Below are 18,130 nucleotides of genomic sequence, written 5' to 3'. Positions count from 1 at the left end.
AAAAAAGCGAAAAAAACGGAAAAAAAACGCAAAAAAAAAAATGCGGATTTCTTGCAGAAAATTTCCGGTTTTCTTCAGGAAATTTCTGCAAGAAATCCGCAACGTGTGCACATACCCTAATACTACAAGTTCCATGATGCATTGCACTGCCACTAAGCACGAACCTACCACACCCACTCCAAAACACACCCAACCCCTCCCTCCTCTCCCTCCTCTAGCTTCAAAAAGATTTGTGATGTCATTTCTGTCCAACCTCCTCTTTTACATCTGTCCAACCCACACTCCATGACATAGATAGATAGGAGATAGATAGGGGATAGATAGATAGATAGATACATACATACAGATATATCTATGTCTATTTCCATACATATGTCCATATCCATGTTTCTAAACCCCTTCACCCCTGGAGCTTTTTTCGTTTATCGCTCCCCTTCTTTGCAGAGCCATAATTTTTCCATCAATACGGCCATGTGAGGGCTTATCTTTTGCGGGACAAGTTCTACTTTTGAACGACACCATTGGTTTTACTATGTCGTGTAACAGAAAATGTGCAAAATAAGGCAAAGTGCAATGAAATTGCAAAAAAAGTGCAATCCCACACTTGTTTTTTGCTTGGCTTTTTCGCCAGGTTCATTAAATGCTAAGGCTGTGCACACATTGTGGATTTGATTGCAGATCCGCAGGGTTTTTTGCCGCACAGAATTGCATCAAATCCGCAGTGTAGTGTACAACCAATGTAAGTCTATGGGAGCCGCAGACTTGTTGTGCACATGCTGCGGAAAAGGCCGCACCGAAACGCAGCTTTTTTTTTCTCGCAGCATGTCAACTCTTTTGTGCCGAACTGCAGCATTTCTGCACCCATAGACTTTTATGGAGTCGGGCACATCCGCAGCAAAACCGCAGATGTAAAAAAGATCTGCAGTTTAGATGCGGATGTGGGTCCGAGAAACGCTGCAGTTCGGGAGGAGGGAAGTGTGTGGGCGGCAGGGCCGGACTGGGACTAAAATTCAGCCCTGGCATTTGAAGTTATACAGGCCCACTTGTCACATGGTGACTGTATAATATCTTTGTACACTTGTAGGCAGGGCCGGTTTTAGGCAAAGTGGGGCCCTACGCCTAGGCAAAGTTTAAAATGGGGCCCAAAATGCTAACATATTGCACATCACACAAAAGTGTTTCGGTTGTGTTTACATGCGCTGATCTCAGGACGCTAAATGAGTTTGATCGACAATACTGAAGTTGTTCAACACTTGTTTCCTGGCCTCTTTCCACCGTCTGAGAAAGAATGATGGGACAGAACGATCACTAATCGATCACTAACAGATCACCATACAGTATCATGTTATCAGCAGCACATCTACAGTTTACAGCGGCGATGTGCTGCTGAGAACAAGGATTTTTGTTCCGGCAAAAACAATCTGAATATGCAGCATTTTACTTGTTTAGTAAAATACACTCCATAGTCCTCCATATATTCTAATGTGCACCACAGTCCTCCATATAGTATAATACACTCCCTATAGTCCTCCATATATTATAATACACTGCTCAGTCCTCCATATAGCATAATACAGTCCTCATAGTGCTCCATATAGTATAATGCACCGCCATAGTCATCCATGTAGTACATTTCACATCCCATAGTATAATGCACCCCATAGTCCTTCATATAGTATAACATATTCCCCATAGTCCTCGATACAGTATAATGCAGCCCACATATAGTATAATGTAGCCACCACCCTACAGAATATAATGCGGCAACCACAGAGTATAATGCAGCCACCCCACAGTATATTGCAACCACCCCACAGTATAATGCAGCCACCCCACAGAGTATAATGCAGCCACCCCACAGAGTATAATGTAACCCCATAGAATATAATAAAGCCCACCTCCCCATAATATATAATGTAGCCCCCCATAGAATATAATGCAGCCCCCATAGTATATAACACAACCTCCCCCATGGTATATAACCCAACCTCCCCCATAGAATATAATATACCCCCACAATAGTATATACCACAGCCACATAGTACATAACATGGCCTCCCCATAGAAGATAATATACTCCCCATAGTATATAGCACAGCCCGCATAGTAGATAGCACAGCCCACACAGTAGTATATACAGCACAGCCCACTCAGTAGTATATACAGCACAGCCCACACAGTAGTATATACAGCACAGCCCACACAGTGGTATATACAGCACAGCCCGCACAGTGGTATATACAGCACTGCGCGCACAGTGTTATATACAGCACAGCCCGCACAGTGTTATATACAGCACAGCCCGCACAGTGGTATATCCAGCACAGCCCGCACAGTGGTATATCCAGCACAGCCCGCACAGTGGTATATCCAGCACAGCCCGCACAGTGGTATATCCAGCACAGCCCGCACAGTGGTATATCCAGCACAGCCCGCACAGTGGTATATCCAGCACAGCCCGCACAGTGGTATATCCAGCACAGCCCGCACAGTGGTATATCCAGCACAGCCCGCACAGTGGTATATCCAGCACAGCCCGCACAGTGGTATATCCAGCACAGCCCGCACAGTGGTATATCCAGCACAGCCCGCACAGTGGTATATCCAGCCCAGCCCGCACAGTGGTATATCCAGCACAGGACGCACAGTGGTATATCCAGCACAGCCCGCACAGTGGTATATCCAGCACAGCCCGCACAGTGGTATATCCAGCACAGCCCACAGTGGTATATCCAGCACAGCCCGCACAGTGGTATATCCAGCACAGCCCGCACAGTGGTATATCCAGCAGAGCCCGCACAGTGGTATATACAGCAGAGCCCGCACAGTGGTATATACAGCAGAGCCCGCACAGTGGTATATACAGCAGAGCCCGCACAGTGGTATATACAGCAGAGCCCGCACAGTGGTATATACAGCAGAGCCCGCACAGTGGTATATACAGCAGAGCCCGCACAGTGGTATATACAGCAGAGCCCGCACAGTGGTATATACAGCAGAGTCCGCACAGTGGTATATACAGCAGAGCCCGCACAGTGGTATATACAGCAGAGCCCGCACAGTGGTATATACAGCAGAGCCCGCACAGTGGTATATCCAGCACAGCCCACAGTGGTATATACAGCACAGCCCGCACAGTGGTATATACAGCACAGCCCGCATCTCTCCTCCTCCTCCTCCCCCCCCGAGAATGTCCCCACAGTCCGGTAAAAAAAAAAAAACACTCCTCACCTTTCCTCTTGCCCGCTTTGCTTCCTGCTCCTGTCTCGCCGGCAGCAGTCTGTCCGGGACACAGCAGGTGCGCGATGATATGACGTCATCGCGCACCCGCAGTGTCAGAGGCAGAGCGGGGAATGATGGGAGAGGGAGCGTCTGTAGACGCTCTCTCCTCCATCATTGCATTCAACTGTACCGGCGTCATAGACGCCGGTATAGTTGAATGCGACGGCAGGGAGGTGAGTCGGCGGCGGCAGGGGGCGGAGGATCGAGCGGCCCACGACTGGCACCGGCACTTCTGGCATTTGCCAGAAGTGCCCGATGGCCAGTCCGGCCCTGGTGGGCGGAATGTGGGCAGTGACGGTGTGCGTGTATGTGTGTGCTGGGTCTGCGGGCTGTTCGGATGTGTGCGGCGCTGTGCGGGACTGATCAGGTGTGTGCGGGGTCTGCGGGCTGTTCGGATGTTTCTGGGGAACTGTTTGGATGTGTGTGGCGCTGTGCTGGACTGTTCGGGTGTGTGCGGGGATCATCCAATGGTACTACAAGTACGCAGCATCCAATCTGCAGCTATTTCGGATGTAATCCTGACAGTGGACACGCACCCTACACTATCAATACATCTATCAATAGATATATCTATCCACATATATCTATAGATAGATATAGGAATAGATAGATGTATCCATCTATAGATCTATCTATATGTAGCTCTGTCTATCCATTTCATCTATCATCTATATGTCTATCTGTGTGTAATTGAGTGTGGGTTGAACAAATGTAAAAGAGGATGTTGGACAGAAATGACATCACGCAATAATGTTCAATAATACATCTTTAGCATACAAAAACGCACAAAAAACACGCAAAAACCGCACCAAAATTTTTTAAAAAAAGCATCAAAAGCGCGCAAAAACTGCACCAAAAACTGCATCATAACCGCACCCAAAACTGCATCAAAACCGCACCAAATACTGCATCAAATCTTCACCAAAAACTGCATAAAAAAGCATCAAAAACCTGAATCAAAACCACGCAAAAAAACCGCACCAAATACTGCAGCAAAAAATGAATCAAAACCGCGCAAAAACCACACCAAAAACCGCACCAAGAACAGCATCAAAACCACACAAAAAAGCCTCATCAAAACCGCGCAAAAACATGAAAAAAACGTGAAAAAAAATGCATCCAAAACGCAGCTGCGTTTTCTGCAAGGAGATGCAGATTTTGTGCAGACAATTCTGCACCCAAATCTGCAACGTGTGCATACAGCATAAAACTGACCTGCCATTATGATTCTCCAGGTCATTACGAGTTCATAGACACCAAACACGTCTAGGTTATTTTTTATCTTAAGTGGTAAAAAAAAATTTCAAAACTTTGCTAAAAAGAAATAAAATAATGGCGCCATTTTCTGATACCTGTAGCGTCTATATGTTCTGAGATATCGGGTCGGGTGAGGGCTAATTTTTTGCGCGCCGAGCTGACGTTTTTAATGATACTACTTTTGTGCAGATACGTTCTTTTGATCGCCCATTATTGCATTTTAATGCAATGTCGCGGAGACCAAAAAAACATAATTTTGGCTTTTGATTTTTTTTTTCTCGCTATACCGTTTAGCGATTATTTTTTGTATTGAAAACAGCTGACATGTTGCGGCTTTGAAGTGGGCTCACCGCGAAGCCCACCTCAAAGTGGGGGATACTGCCAGCTGACGTACTATTCCGTCAGCTGGCAGAAAAGGGTTAATAAACACTATGGTTATGTAATTAAAAAAAAAAAACGGCGTGGGCTCCCGTGCAATTTTCTGCGCCAGAGGGGGAAAGCTGACGGCCGGGGGCCAATATTTGTAGCCTGCTATGAATATCAGCCCACAGCTGTCTGCATAGCCTTTACTGGCTATTAAAATAGGGGGACCCCCCCCAAAAAAAAAAATGACGTGGGGTCCCCCTTTATTTTATAGCCAGAAAGGCTACGCAGACAGCTGCCGGCTGATATTCATAGCCTAGAGAGTCGCATGGCGCATGTCGTCGCATACTGCATGTCGTCGCATGTCGTCGCATGGCGCATGTCGTTGCATGCTGCATGTCGCATGTTGTCGCATGGTGCATGTCGTCGCATGGCACATGTCGGCGCATGGCGCATGTCGTCGCATGCTGCATGGCGCATGTCGTCGCATTGTGTCGTCGCATGTTATCACATGGCGCATGTCGTCGCATGGTGCATGTCGTCGCATGGTGCATGTCGTCGCATGCTGCATGTCGCATGTTGTCGCGTGGTGCATGTCGTCGCATGCTGCATGTCGTCGCATGTTGTCACATGGCGCATGTCGTCGCATGGTGCATGTCGCATGCTGCATGTCGCATGTTGTCGCATGGTGCATGTCGTCGCATGCTGCATGTCGCATGTCGTCGCATGGCGCATGTCATTGCATGGCACATGCTGCATGTCGTCGCATGCTGCATGTCGTCGCATGGCGCATGTCATCGCATGGCGCATGTCGCATGCCGTCACATGGTGCATGTCGCCGCATGGTGAGTGTCGTCGCATGGCGCATGTCGTCGCATGGTGTGTGTTGTATGTATGTATGTATGTACGTACGTACTGTATATGTATATGTGTTTTTTTTTTTTTTTATTACATTCAACACATTAGCCGGATGATGGGACTACTACTGTCCCATCATCGGCTAATGTGTCACTCACTGCCACTGTAGCAGGCAGAGCCCGATGGGACTTGTTGTCCCATCAGACGATGCCTGCAGACACACACAAACACACACACACACACACACACACACACACACACCACCCCCCAGCACATACCGGCGCCGGTCCGCACAGCGCCGGGGACCGCACAGCGCCGGGGACCACACAGCGCCCGGGACCACACAGCGCCCGGGACCACACAGCGCCGGCGCCCGGGACCGCACATCCCTGCCTAGCCCCGCCCGCCCCCAGCACAGCCCCGCAGTCAGCCTCAGCCCCGCCCACAGCCCAGTCACTCTTTATGAGTGACTGCTCTCTGTGGAGCCTGGGGACACGCCTGCTACTGACGTCACGTCAATTTCCAGACTCTGACGTCGGCGGAAATGAGCGGCGACTGAAGCCTGGGGGTCATGTGACCCGGACTCAGCTGCCAGCATAGCGCCGCTCACAGGCGAAAACGGCTAAAGAAGGTATTTACACAAATCATCAGGGGCCCCGGGGGGATACATTGGGGGGTTAATTGAAAGTAGTGGACAACCCCTTTAAGCTCGCCATATAGCGTGTGGTAGGCTCCCCGGAGTTCAATAATGGGGTGTCTCCAAAAACGCCGACACCGTGTCCTTCTCTGTCTTTCTCGATTTCTGTCTTGCTCCCAAGCAAATGCACAGGCAAGAAACGGCTTTATACTTAGTCCAGGTTGAAATAAAAGCTCTCCATGCGAAGATCCATCGTGACGCAGGATACAGTAGCAAATTGTGATGATTTCAGCAGTCCTAGGGTCTATATATAGATATCCCATAATACACGGCCACTGTAGTCCCATTGGCGGTGTCTGGTTACCTAGATTTTTCTCCTGTTTTTCCACCATGCGCATGGAAAAGTGTGTAAATGTTGCGTTTTACCGTATGTGTTACCTTATGCGTCTAAAACCGTGTTTACACGCGGTTTATCGTGCGTTTCAGGTTGCGGATTCTACCGCAAATGTGAAGCTAGCCTTAAGTAGCGCTTCCGGCCATCGGGCCTGAAATGAGTGCATCACTGACCCCCATCACGTGATCATGGGTCAGCTATGCGTCGCCATGACAACCAGAGGTCTATTGATGACCTCTATGGTTGTTGATGCCGGATTGCTATGAGTGCCACCCTGTGGTCGACGCTCATAGCAATGCAGTAATTCAGGTACATAGGAGCGATCTATGCTTCGCTCCTATGTAGCAGAGCCGATTGAGTTGTGCCAGCTTCTAGCCTCACATGGATGCTATTGAAGCATGGCAAAAGTAAAAAAAAAAAAAAGGTTTTAAAAAATATGAAAAAAAAGAAAAATATAAAAGTTTAAATCACTCCCCTTTCACCCCATTCAAAATATAATTAAAAAAAATCAAACCTACACATATTTGCTATCGCCGCGTTCAGAATCGCCCAATCTATCAATAAAAAAAAAAAAAAAAAAAAGGATTAACCTGATCGCTAAACGGCGTAGCGAGAAAAATCGAAATGCCAGAATTACTTTTTTTTGGTCGCTGCAACATTGCATTAAAATGCAATAACGGGCGATCAAAAGAACGTATCTGCACCAAAATGGTATTAAAAAAAGTGAGCTCAGCGTGCAAAAAAAGCCCTCACCGGACCCGAGATCACGAAAAATCCAGACGCTACGTGTATTGGAAAATTGCACATTTTTTTTTTTTTTTTAGCCAAGTTTTGATTTTTTTTTTACCACTTAGATAAAAAATAACCTAGACATGTTTGTTGTCTATGAACTCGTAATGACTTGTAGAATCATAATGGCAGGTCAGTTTTAGCATTTAGTGAACCTAGCAAAAAAAGACAAAAAAAACCAAGTATGGGATTGCACTTTTTTGCAATTTCACCGCACTTTGATTTTTTCCCCTGTTTTCTAGTGCATAACATGCTGAAACCAATGATATCATTCAAAAGTAGAACTTGTCCTGCAAAAAAATAATCCCTCACATGGCCATATTGACTGAAAAATAAAAAAGTTATGGCTCTGGAAAGGAGGGGAACGAAAACGCAAAATCGAAAAAAGCTAGGGTCATGAAGGGGTTAACAGAAATAACCAAGTGAAATACATCACTCTGCTTATAATGACTGATTATAATGAGTTTCACTTTTTGTGTTGAAGAACTGAAATAAATTAACTTTTTGATGATATTCTAATTTTGTGAGACGCAGCTAGAAGTATAACTAATATTATAAGTAATATAAATGAAAACAAAAATTGTGTAGCAAGACATTTGTAAATACAGTCAAACTAAGATGAATGGTCAAAAATATTTGTGAGTAATCAAGTCCTGGAATTAATTCTCCGATGGTCTGACTTTTCAAGAACATGTGTGGGGTCCACATTCTGGAATATACAGACTTGAGCATGTGGAGGAGAATCTGAATAATAGTTTGATATGTGATTGGAATTATTTACTGGTAAAAGTATTCTTTTTATTACATGCCCAATAAAAATTCCTCTCGACTGGGGCCCACTAAACAGAATATTATACATTGTTTTTTTGTTTTTTTTTCAAAAATTCTACCACTCATTTTTGTGTTATTCATGCATGTCAAATTAATAAAGGGAAGTTGTGTGGTAAATTTTATAATGGGGTGACACAAAGGCCTGCTTGGGATGGGCACATGGGGCAATAATACCAGGAATCACACCTTCTACCGTGCTTTCTACAAACCTGACATGTTTTTTGGGGACTGTTTTGCATGAGTGTGACAGAGACGGGGCGAATTAAGTATGTGTCCACCATCAGGAATAGCAACGTTTTGGACACAGTGTATTTTCGCTTCTTTCTAATCATGCAGTTAAATTCACATGTTCTTAGTGAACTATGCAGAGTTAATGCCTCTAATGAATGGCTATGGCGAAAATTACGCAGCGGAGACTAGCATTTCCGCTGCTGAAATTATCATGTTGTGTCTTGGGTGAGTATACTCAGCGGTAAATAGCACAGTGGGCATGGGATTTCTATAAATGTAATCCACTGTGCTTGTTTTGTAGAACGTCGTGCCAGGGTGCTTCGTCCAAAACGCTGCTATTCCTGATCGTGGGTACGCAGCCTAAAATGATAGTCTCCGGCCAACCTCTGACTTGAAGACTGCCTCCTTTGCTGTTGATTCAAATAGGAGACAGTCGACAATTTTCTCCTGAAACTGGAGGAAAGTAAGTGCTCCTTGTGACTTTTATAGAGGACAAAGCTGTTATAGGTAGCAATCTGGATTAGGTAGATTGCTACCTTTTTATACTAGGCCCTGGTCTTCCTTTTCACCAGATATAGTTGAAGCACCTGGTCCGACAAGTCAACACCTCCCATTAATTTATTATAGTCTGTGATGCAGATTGGTTTCTGTTAGTCCCTGGGGACGCCCCTGTTTGACTGTCACAGTGGTGTCCGCATGTGGTCAGTATGTAGTCATCTTTCCTGTCATTCCATTTCAGTGCAAGAAGTTGGTAACTTGCAAGTGAGAATGACGCCCCTTTCTTCAAACAGCTGGACACCAACTGTGATGGAAAACCTACTTGTGTTTTTTCGGACTATCCCCTAGGCCCCTGTATATGCAGTGTGGAGATATTTATATAGGGGGATACTGGTGTAATAATAGTTGCTGGTATACTTGTGCTGCCCTTTCTCTTTATCAAGGGTATCATTAGCTCTCTGTCAATTTTACCTGGGATGCCAGTTGTCTTGGGACAGTTTGGTAGGTTAATTTGGCGGTCCCTACCTTCATATATTATAAAGGTGCACATATACCCTCTCGTAGATATATCTCGTAGATTTTGTACAATATTTCAACTGTATTTGGCTCGCGGAATGACACACCGCCCTTGAAACTCATGAAGATCTTGTCAACTGCCACATTTTGCTCAGGTACATGAATGTAAAAATCTTTTAGGAAGGAAATTAGGGCTCTCAATTTGTTAAAGCTATTGTAGTTGGAGTCATTTCTTAGGGGGACTTGGGAATGATCATTAAAATGAAGGAACCTCATTAGGGCTTCATAACTGGCTCAGAACACGACGGCTGCAAACACAATGGTACCGTGGACAGATTTTGTTGCCCAGCAGGGAAGAAGTCAGTGGATTGTTTTTGTTTTGTTTTTATATTAAAACAGTGTTCAGGGTAATACCTAGAAAAATAAGTAAATAAAATAATAATAAAAATATTTCATGGACATTTGTGGGAATCCATGAACACGAATGAAAGGAAGTGAATTTTTGGGAAATATATTATCGGGCTTTTAAATTTTTTGATGGGCAATCAATTGTAAGACAACTGGGGTAACAAAAATTTGGAAAAAGATCAAAGGAGGTAAAATTAGTTACATCACCTTTATACCAGTGGCTGCTAATAAAGGGGAAATGTGCTGGGAAAAGGAATTGTTGGGATCCCACAGTGAAGGGGAGGGACTGCTGTACTTGGCCCTGTCTCTGACACTTCATCAGTGACAACTGACTCCACTACCATTGGTTAAATAAACCCCTCATTTTAAAGGGAACCTGTCACCACGTTTTTGGAAGATGGGATAAAAATAGCGTTAAATAGGGGCAGAGGTGGGCGTTACATTAGTGTGTGTGTTATGCGTTTATTACCCACCTAAGTTGCCGAAATAACTTTGCAAAGTCTCCGTTTTCGCCTGTCAATCAGGCTGGTCAGGTCACATGGGCGTGGTGTCTTCACCCAGATTTGGCGTAGTTTTCCGTTGGTGGCGTAGTGGTGTGCGCATGCCCAAAGTCCGGAATCCTCTTCCAGGGGATTTAAAATAGCGCGGTGTTCGTTATTGCATTGGTGATCGGTGGGCGCGGCCATCTTCCTTTGGCCGCGCGTGCGCAGAAGCGGCGCTCTGCTGGCCGCGGCTTCAGGAAAATGGCCGCGGGATGCCGCGCGTGCGCAGATGGATATCGCGGCGGCCATTTTCCTGAAGCCGCGGCCAGCAGAGCGCCGCTTCTGCGCACGCGCGGCCAAAGGAAGATGGCCGCGCCCACCGATCACCAATGCAATAACGAACACCGCGCTATTTTAAATCCCCTGGAAGAGGATTCCGGACTTTGGGCATGCGCACACCACTACGCCACCAACGGAAAACTACGCCAAATCTGGGGGAAGACAACGCCCATGCGACCTGACCAGCCTGATTGACAGGCGAAAACGGAGACTTTGCAAAGTTATTTCGGCAACTTAGGTGGGTAATAAACGCATAACACACACACTAATGTAACGCCCACCTCTGCCCCTATTTAACGCTATTTTTATCCCATCTTCCAAAAACGTGGTGACAGGTTCCCTTTAAGACCACATATGAGGGGCCATTTTTTGGAATCTAATTAATTACATATTTTATTATTTTCTCCATTTAATTAGAAACTGCCAGAGAAGGATGGATGAAGCGGCAGGAGACCTTAAACAAGCTCTTCCACATTTAGTTGATTCTCTTCAAGTACATGTAGAAGTACATCAAAAATCCAACAGGTTTGTATTGTTGAAGGTCAATTAAATGTTCAAATACTAAAGGGTTAAGTATTAATGGTACTTAAAGGGAACCTGTCACCCCGTTTTTTCGGTATGAGATAAAAATACTGTTAAATAGGGCCTGAGCTGAGCATTACAATAGTGTAGTTTGTGTACCCCGATTCCCCACCTATGCTGCCGAAATACGTTACCGAAGTAGTCGTTTTCGCCTGTCAATCAGGCTGGTCAGGTCAAAAGGGTGTGGTGTCCTCCCCCAGATCTTGCGTAGTTTTCCGTTGGTGGCGTAGTGGTGTGCGCATGTCCAAGGTCCAGAATCCTCTGCCAGGGGATTTCAAAGAGCGCGGTGTCCGTTATTGCATTGGTGATCGGTGGGCGCGGCCATCTTCCTTTGGCCGCGCGTGCGCAGAAGCGGCGCTGTGCTGGCCGCGACGCTCTGCTGGCCGCGGCTTCAGGAAAATGGCCGCCGCGATATCCATCTGCGCACGCGCGGCATCCCGCGGCCATTTTCCTGAAGCCGCGGCCAGCAGAGCGTCGCGGCCAGCACAGCGCCGCTTCTGCGCACGCGCGGCCAAAGGAAGATGGCCGCGCCCACCGATCACCAATGCAATAACGGACACCGCGCTCTTTGAAATCCCCTGGCAGAGGATTCTGGACCTTGGACATGCGCACACCACTACGCCACCAACGGAAAACTACGCAAGATCTGGGGGAGGACACCACACCCTTTTGACCTGACCAGCCTGATTGACAGGCGAAAACGACTACTTCGGTAACGTATTTCGGCAGCATAGGTGGGGAATCGGGGTACACAAACTACACTATTGTAATGCTCAGCTCAGGCCCTATTTAACAGTATTTTTATCTCATACCGAAAAAACGGGGTGACAGGTGCCCTTTAACTATGAACGTTTTATTAGTTCACAGGGTGGTGAAATCTTTTTTTTTTTTTTTTTTGTATAAAAGCCATTCTAGGTTTATGTAAACTATAGCCAGTATTAGGCCGGAGTCACACTAGCGAGGAATACAGACGAGTGCTATGTGAGAAAAAAATTGCATAGCATTCGGACCAGTATTAATCTGTGGGGCATGCAAGTCAATGGGTGCGAGAAAGAAAATCACACAGCACTCACACCGTGCGAGTGCTGTCCAATTTTTATGCACCGGTGTCCTTTGAAAAGCTGGCAATTCATATACCGCTACTGTAAAAATCACACTGGGATCTGGGTCATCCTCGTTGAAATGCTGCAGCAGCTGGATTTTGTAAGGGTGCCATTTGTGAATAGCTAATATCCACCGAAGGGATGTTCGACTCATGCCAGATCCATGGGCGGACATACCGTCGGTTCAATCGGTGCAGCTGCATCGGGGCCCAAGGCTCCGGGGGGCCCCTGCAGGCAGGGCCGGCGTTAGGGGCAGGCAGCTGCCGAGGGCCCCCGCTCACCAAGGGGCCCTCAGCTAGCGGCACATCACGCAGCCGCTATGGGGCCCCTGTGAGGCCAGCGCCGACTCCCCCACCGCATTGAACTATACCAGCGTCTGCTGGTACAGTTTAAAGCAATGATGGTGGAGAAAGCGTCAGCTGACGGTCCATCTCCCATCATTCCCCGCTCTGGCACTGCGGGTGCGCGATGACATCATCACACACTCACTGTGTGCTAGGCAGTGCAGCGGCAGCCGCCGAGACAGGAACAGGGAGCAGCGTGAGTGGTGAGGAGTAGGGTTGAGCGACTTTTGCTTTTTTAGGATCGAGTTGGGTTTTGGTTTGGTTTGGGTTTGGGTCTCTCTCTCTCTCTCTCTCTCATGTCATCACGCTGCCCACACTCCTTAATTGGCTGAAAAAATGGCGGAGAAGGCGTCATACAAAACGCGACTTTGGCGCCAAGATCGCCGATCCCACGCTGGGGTCGGGTTTCACGAAACCCGACTTTTCCAAAAGTCAGCGACTTTTGAAAATGAACGATCCGTTTCGCTCAACCCTAGTGAGGAGTGTTATTTTTTTTTTTTTTAATACTATAACAAACTGACTACCAGACTGTGTGGGGGGGGGGGGGGCAGATATGCAGGCTGTGCTATATACTACATGGCTGTGCTATATGCTACGCGGCTGTGCTATATACTGCGTGGGCTGTGCTATATACTACATGGGCTGTGTTATATGCTACATGGGCTGTGTTATACACTACTACATGGGCTGTGCTATATACTGTGTGGCTGTGCCGTATACAGTGTGGCTGTGCCGTATACAGTGTGGCTGTGCCGTATACGGTGTGGCTGTGCCGTATACGGTGTGGCTGTGTTCTATACTACGTGGCTCTGCAATATACTACGCGGGCTGCGGGCCCTGCTATATACTATGGGGGTATATTCTATTCTATGGGGGAGGCTGTATTATATATTATGGGGGGTATAGTATATAACACAGCCTCCCCATAGAATATAATACAGCCTCCCCCATAGATTATAATATGTGGCTGTGTTATATACTATGGGGGGTACATTATATTCCATGGGGGAGGTTGTGTTATATACTATGGGGGGCTGCATTATATTCTATGGGGGGTACATTATATACTATGGGGAGGTGGGCTATTTTAGATTCTATGGGGGGCTGTATTAGATTTTATGAGGGAGGATTGCATCATACTCTTTGATAGGGCTACATTATATTCTATAGGGGGCTGTATTATATTTATACTCTATGAGGGGTGATTATTATTATTATTATTATTTATTGTTATAGCGCCATTTATTCCATGGCGCTTTACATGTGAGGAGGGGTTACATAATAAAAACAAGTACAATAATCTGAAACAATACAAGTCATAACTGGTACAGGAGGAGAGGACCCTGCCCGCGAAGGCTCACAATCTACAAGGGATGGGTGAGAATACAGTAGGTGAGGATAGAGCTGGTCATGCAGCGGTTTGGGTGATCGGTGATTACTGCAGGTTGTAGGCTTGTCGGAAGAGGTGGGTATTCAGGCTCTTTTTGAAGGTTTCGATGGTAGGCGAGAGTCTGATGTGTTGTGGTAGAGGGTTCCAGAGTAGGGGTGATACGCGAGAGAAATCTTGTATACGATTGTGGGAAGAGGAGAGAAGAGGGGAGTAGAGAAGGAGATCTTGTGAGGATCGGAGGTTGCGTGTAGGTAAGTACTTGGAGACGAGGTCACAGATGTATGGAGGAGACAGGTTGTGGATGGCTTTGTACGTCATGGTTAGGGTTTTGTAGTGGAGTCTCTGGGCAATGGGGAGCCAGTGAAGGGATTGACAGAGGGGAGAGGCCGGGGAATAGCGGGGGGACAGGTGGATTAGTCGGGCAGCAGAGTTTAGAATAGATTGGAGGGGTGCGAGAGTTAGAGGGGAGGCCACAGAGCAGGAGGTTGCAGTAGTCAAGGCGAGAGATGATGAGGGCATGGACTAGGGTTTTTGCAGATTCTTGGTTGAGGAATGTACGGATTCGTGAAATATTTTTGAGTTGAAGTCGGCAGGAAGTGGAAAGGGCTTGGATATGTGGTTTGAAGGAGAGATCACCGTCAAGGATTACCCCGAGGCAGCGAGCTTGTGGGACTGGGGAGAGTGGGCAGCCATGTACTGTAATGGATAGGTTTGTTGGGGGGGTCGCGTGAGATGGGGAAAGATGATAAATTCTGTTTTGTCCATGTTAAGTTTCAGAAATCTAGCGGAGAAGAAGGATGAAATAGTGGACAGACATTGAGGGATTCTGGTTAGTAGGGAGGTGATATCTGGTCCAGAGATGTAGATCTGTGTTTCATCAGCATAGAGGTGATACTGAAAGCCATGAGATTCTATGAGCTGTCCCAGGCCAAAGGTGTAAATGCAGAAGAGCAGGGGCCCTAGGACTGAACCTTGTGGGACTCCCGACAGATAGGGGGCGAGGTGAGGAGGTGGTGTGTGAGTGGGAGACGCTGAATGTCCGGTCTGTTAGGTATGATGAGATCCAGGATAGGGCCAAGTCTGTGATGCCAAGGGATGAGAGGGTCTGTAATAATAAGGAATGGTCCACTGTGTCAAAGGCAGCCGACAGGTCGAGGAGGAGGAGGACAGAGTAGTGTCGCTTGCTCTTGGCGGTTAAGAGGTCATTGGTGACCTTAGTTAGGGCAGTTTCAGTGGAATGGTGTGACCGGAAGCCAGATTGTAAGCAGTCAAAGAGGGAGCAAGAAGAGAGATGGGAGGACAGTTCAAGGTAGACGTGTTGTTCCAGTAGTTTGGAGGCATACGGGAGAAGTGATATAGGGCGATAGCTAGATACAGAGGATGGGTCAAGAGAGGGCTTTTTGAGGATAGGTGTGATGGAGGCATGTTTAAAGCTTGAGGGGAAAACACCAGTTGTTAGTGATAGGTTGAAGAGATGGGTTAGGGTTGGGATGAAGACTGGTGAGGTTTGGGATGAAGTGGGATGGGAGCGGGTCAAGTGCACAGGTGGTGAGATGCGATCTTGAGAGTAGAGTGGAGAGTTGATCTTCTGTAATGGTGGAGAAGTTGGTTTTGAAGGTGGAGGGCTGGGAAGTTGGGAGGAAGGGCTCTGGGGGCATGATTGCATAATACTCTATGAGGGGGGCTACATTATACTATATGAGGGGGGCTGCATTATATTCTATGGGAGGTTACATTATACTCTGTGGGGTGGTTGCATTAGGCTATGTGCACACGTTGCGGATTAGGCTTAGGAATTTCTGGTGCAGATTCTCTCTCTCCTGGCAGAAAACGCACCTGCGGTTTTTTGTGCTGTTCCGCGGCGTTTTTTTGTGCGTTTTTGCTGCGGTTTTCTTGCGGATTTGCTGCGGTTTTTACCCCTGCGGTTTTCTATAATGGAGTGGGTACAAAAATGCTGCAGATTCACAAAAAAGAAGTGACATACTACTTCTTTTAAACCGCAGCGTTTCCGCAGCGGATTTTCCGCAAAGTGTGCACAGCATTTTTTTTTCTCATTGATTTACATTGTACTGTAAATCAATTGCGAATCTGCAGCGTTTCTGCACCTCCAAAAAACGCTGCGGATCTGCAGCAAATCCGCAACGTGTGCACATACCCTTATACTCTGTGGGGTGGCTGCATTATACTATATGTGGGCTGCATTATACTGCATCAAGGACTATGGGGAATACATTATACTATCTATATATATAATTGTCTAAGGGGTACTTCCGTCTTTCTGTCTGCAACTTCCGTCACGGAAATCCCGCGTCGCTGATTGGTCTCGCCAGCTGCCTGTCATGGCTGCCGCGACCAATCAGCGACGGGCACAGTCCGATTAGTCCCTCCCTACTCCCCTGCAGTCAGTGCCCGACGCCCGCATACTCCCCTCCAGTCACCGCTAACACTGGGTTAATGCCAGCGGTAACGGACCGCGTTATGCCGTGGGTAACGCACTCCGTTATCGTTGTTATTAACCCTGTGTGTCCCCAACTTTTTACTATTGATGCAGCCTATGCGGCATCAATAGTGAAAAGATGTAATGTTAAAAATAATAAAAAACCCCAAAAACGGCTATTCTCACCTTCCGTCGTCAGACGATGCGCTCGCGCCTGCCGCCATCTTCTGGGTAATTTCACAATGCATCCTGGGAACGGAAGATGGCGGGAGCCGCGCGCGCATCGCCAGAGCTTCGCTGGATCCCTGCGGGTAAGTATACTGTATAACTATTTTTTATTTTAATTATTTTTTTTAACAGGGATATGGTGCTCACACTGCTAAATACTATGAGGGCTGTGTTATATACTGCATGGGCTGCATTATATACTACATGGGCTGTGCTGCATACTATGTGGGCAATGTTATATACTGTTTGGGCTGTGTTATATACTGTTTGAGCTGTGTTATATACTGCGTGGGCTGTGCTATATACTACGTGCCCTGTGTTATATACTGCGTGGCCTGTGTTATACTACGTCGCCTGTGTTTTATACTGCGTGGCTGCTATATACTGCGTGGGCTGTGTTATATACTGCATGGCCACTGTTATATACTGCGTGGGCTCTATTAGCGCATTGGGTATTCTACAATATGTATGTATGCATGTATATAGCAGCCACATAGTATATAGCACAGGCCACGTAATATTTGTCTGCTATATACTACATGGCTCCTATATACTACGTGGCCTGTGCTATATATTGTGTGCCTGCTATATACTGTACATACATACATATTCTAGAATACCCGATGCGTTAGAACTAGTATGAATAATACTATGGGAAGTGAATTGTACTACATGGATGACTATGGCGGTGCATTATACTATATGGAGCACTATGAGGAGTGTATTATACTATGTGGAGGACTATGGGAAGTGTATAATACTATATGGAGGACTATGGGGAGTGTATTATACTATATGGAGGACTATGGGGCACATTATATGGCAGAGTATGGGGTGTGCATTTTACAATATGATACTGTATGGTGATCTGTTAGTGATCTAGTAGTGATCATTCTGTCCCCATCATTCTTTCTCAGACGGTGGAAAGAGGCCAGGAAACAAGTGTTGGAACGACTTCAATATTGTCGATCACACTCATTTAGCATCCTGAACTCAGCGCATGTAAATACAACTGAAATGCTTCTGTGTGATGTGCAATATCTTAGCATTTGGGCCCCCCTTTTAAACTTTGCCTAAAACCGGCCCTGCCTGCAGGGCAGCTAATATTGAGGGCAATCTGGCCAGTTTATCTGGCCCCGAGGCTCCGGGGGGCCCCTAGCC

At 46.7% G+C, this 18,130-nt stretch overlaps 1 protein-coding gene across 5 annotated transcripts in view; it reads left to right on the top strand.

The window, feature by feature from the left end:
* Positions 1–18,130, top strand: part of TRIP13 (thyroid hormone receptor interactor 13) — a 191,653-nt gene that overhangs the window by 8,744 nt on the left and 164,779 nt on the right. For 4 of the 5 annotated variants that reach the window (XR_013216910.1, XM_077269527.1, XM_077269524.1 and 1 more), the window contains exon 2: positions 11,303–11,410. Coding sequence is in view for 4 of the 5 variants with exons in the window: in XM_077269527.1 (XP_077125642.1) it covers positions 11,303–11,410 (108 nt within the window). In the remaining variant the exon portion in view is untranslated. Of the gene's footprint in view, positions 1–6,451; positions 9,106–11,302; positions 11,411–18,130 lie in introns of those variants that run through there. The other variant, XM_077269526.1, reaches the window with a different exon arrangement.

This window comes from Ranitomeya variabilis, chromosome 6, assembly GCF_051348905.1.
Source record: "Ranitomeya variabilis isolate aRanVar5 chromosome 6, aRanVar5.hap1, whole genome shotgun sequence".
Lineage (NCBI taxonomy): Eukaryota > Metazoa > Chordata > Amphibia > Anura > Dendrobatidae > Ranitomeya > Ranitomeya variabilis.
The sequence above is the reverse complement of the archived record's forward strand: the minus strand, read 5'-3'. Positions and strand labels throughout refer to the sequence as shown.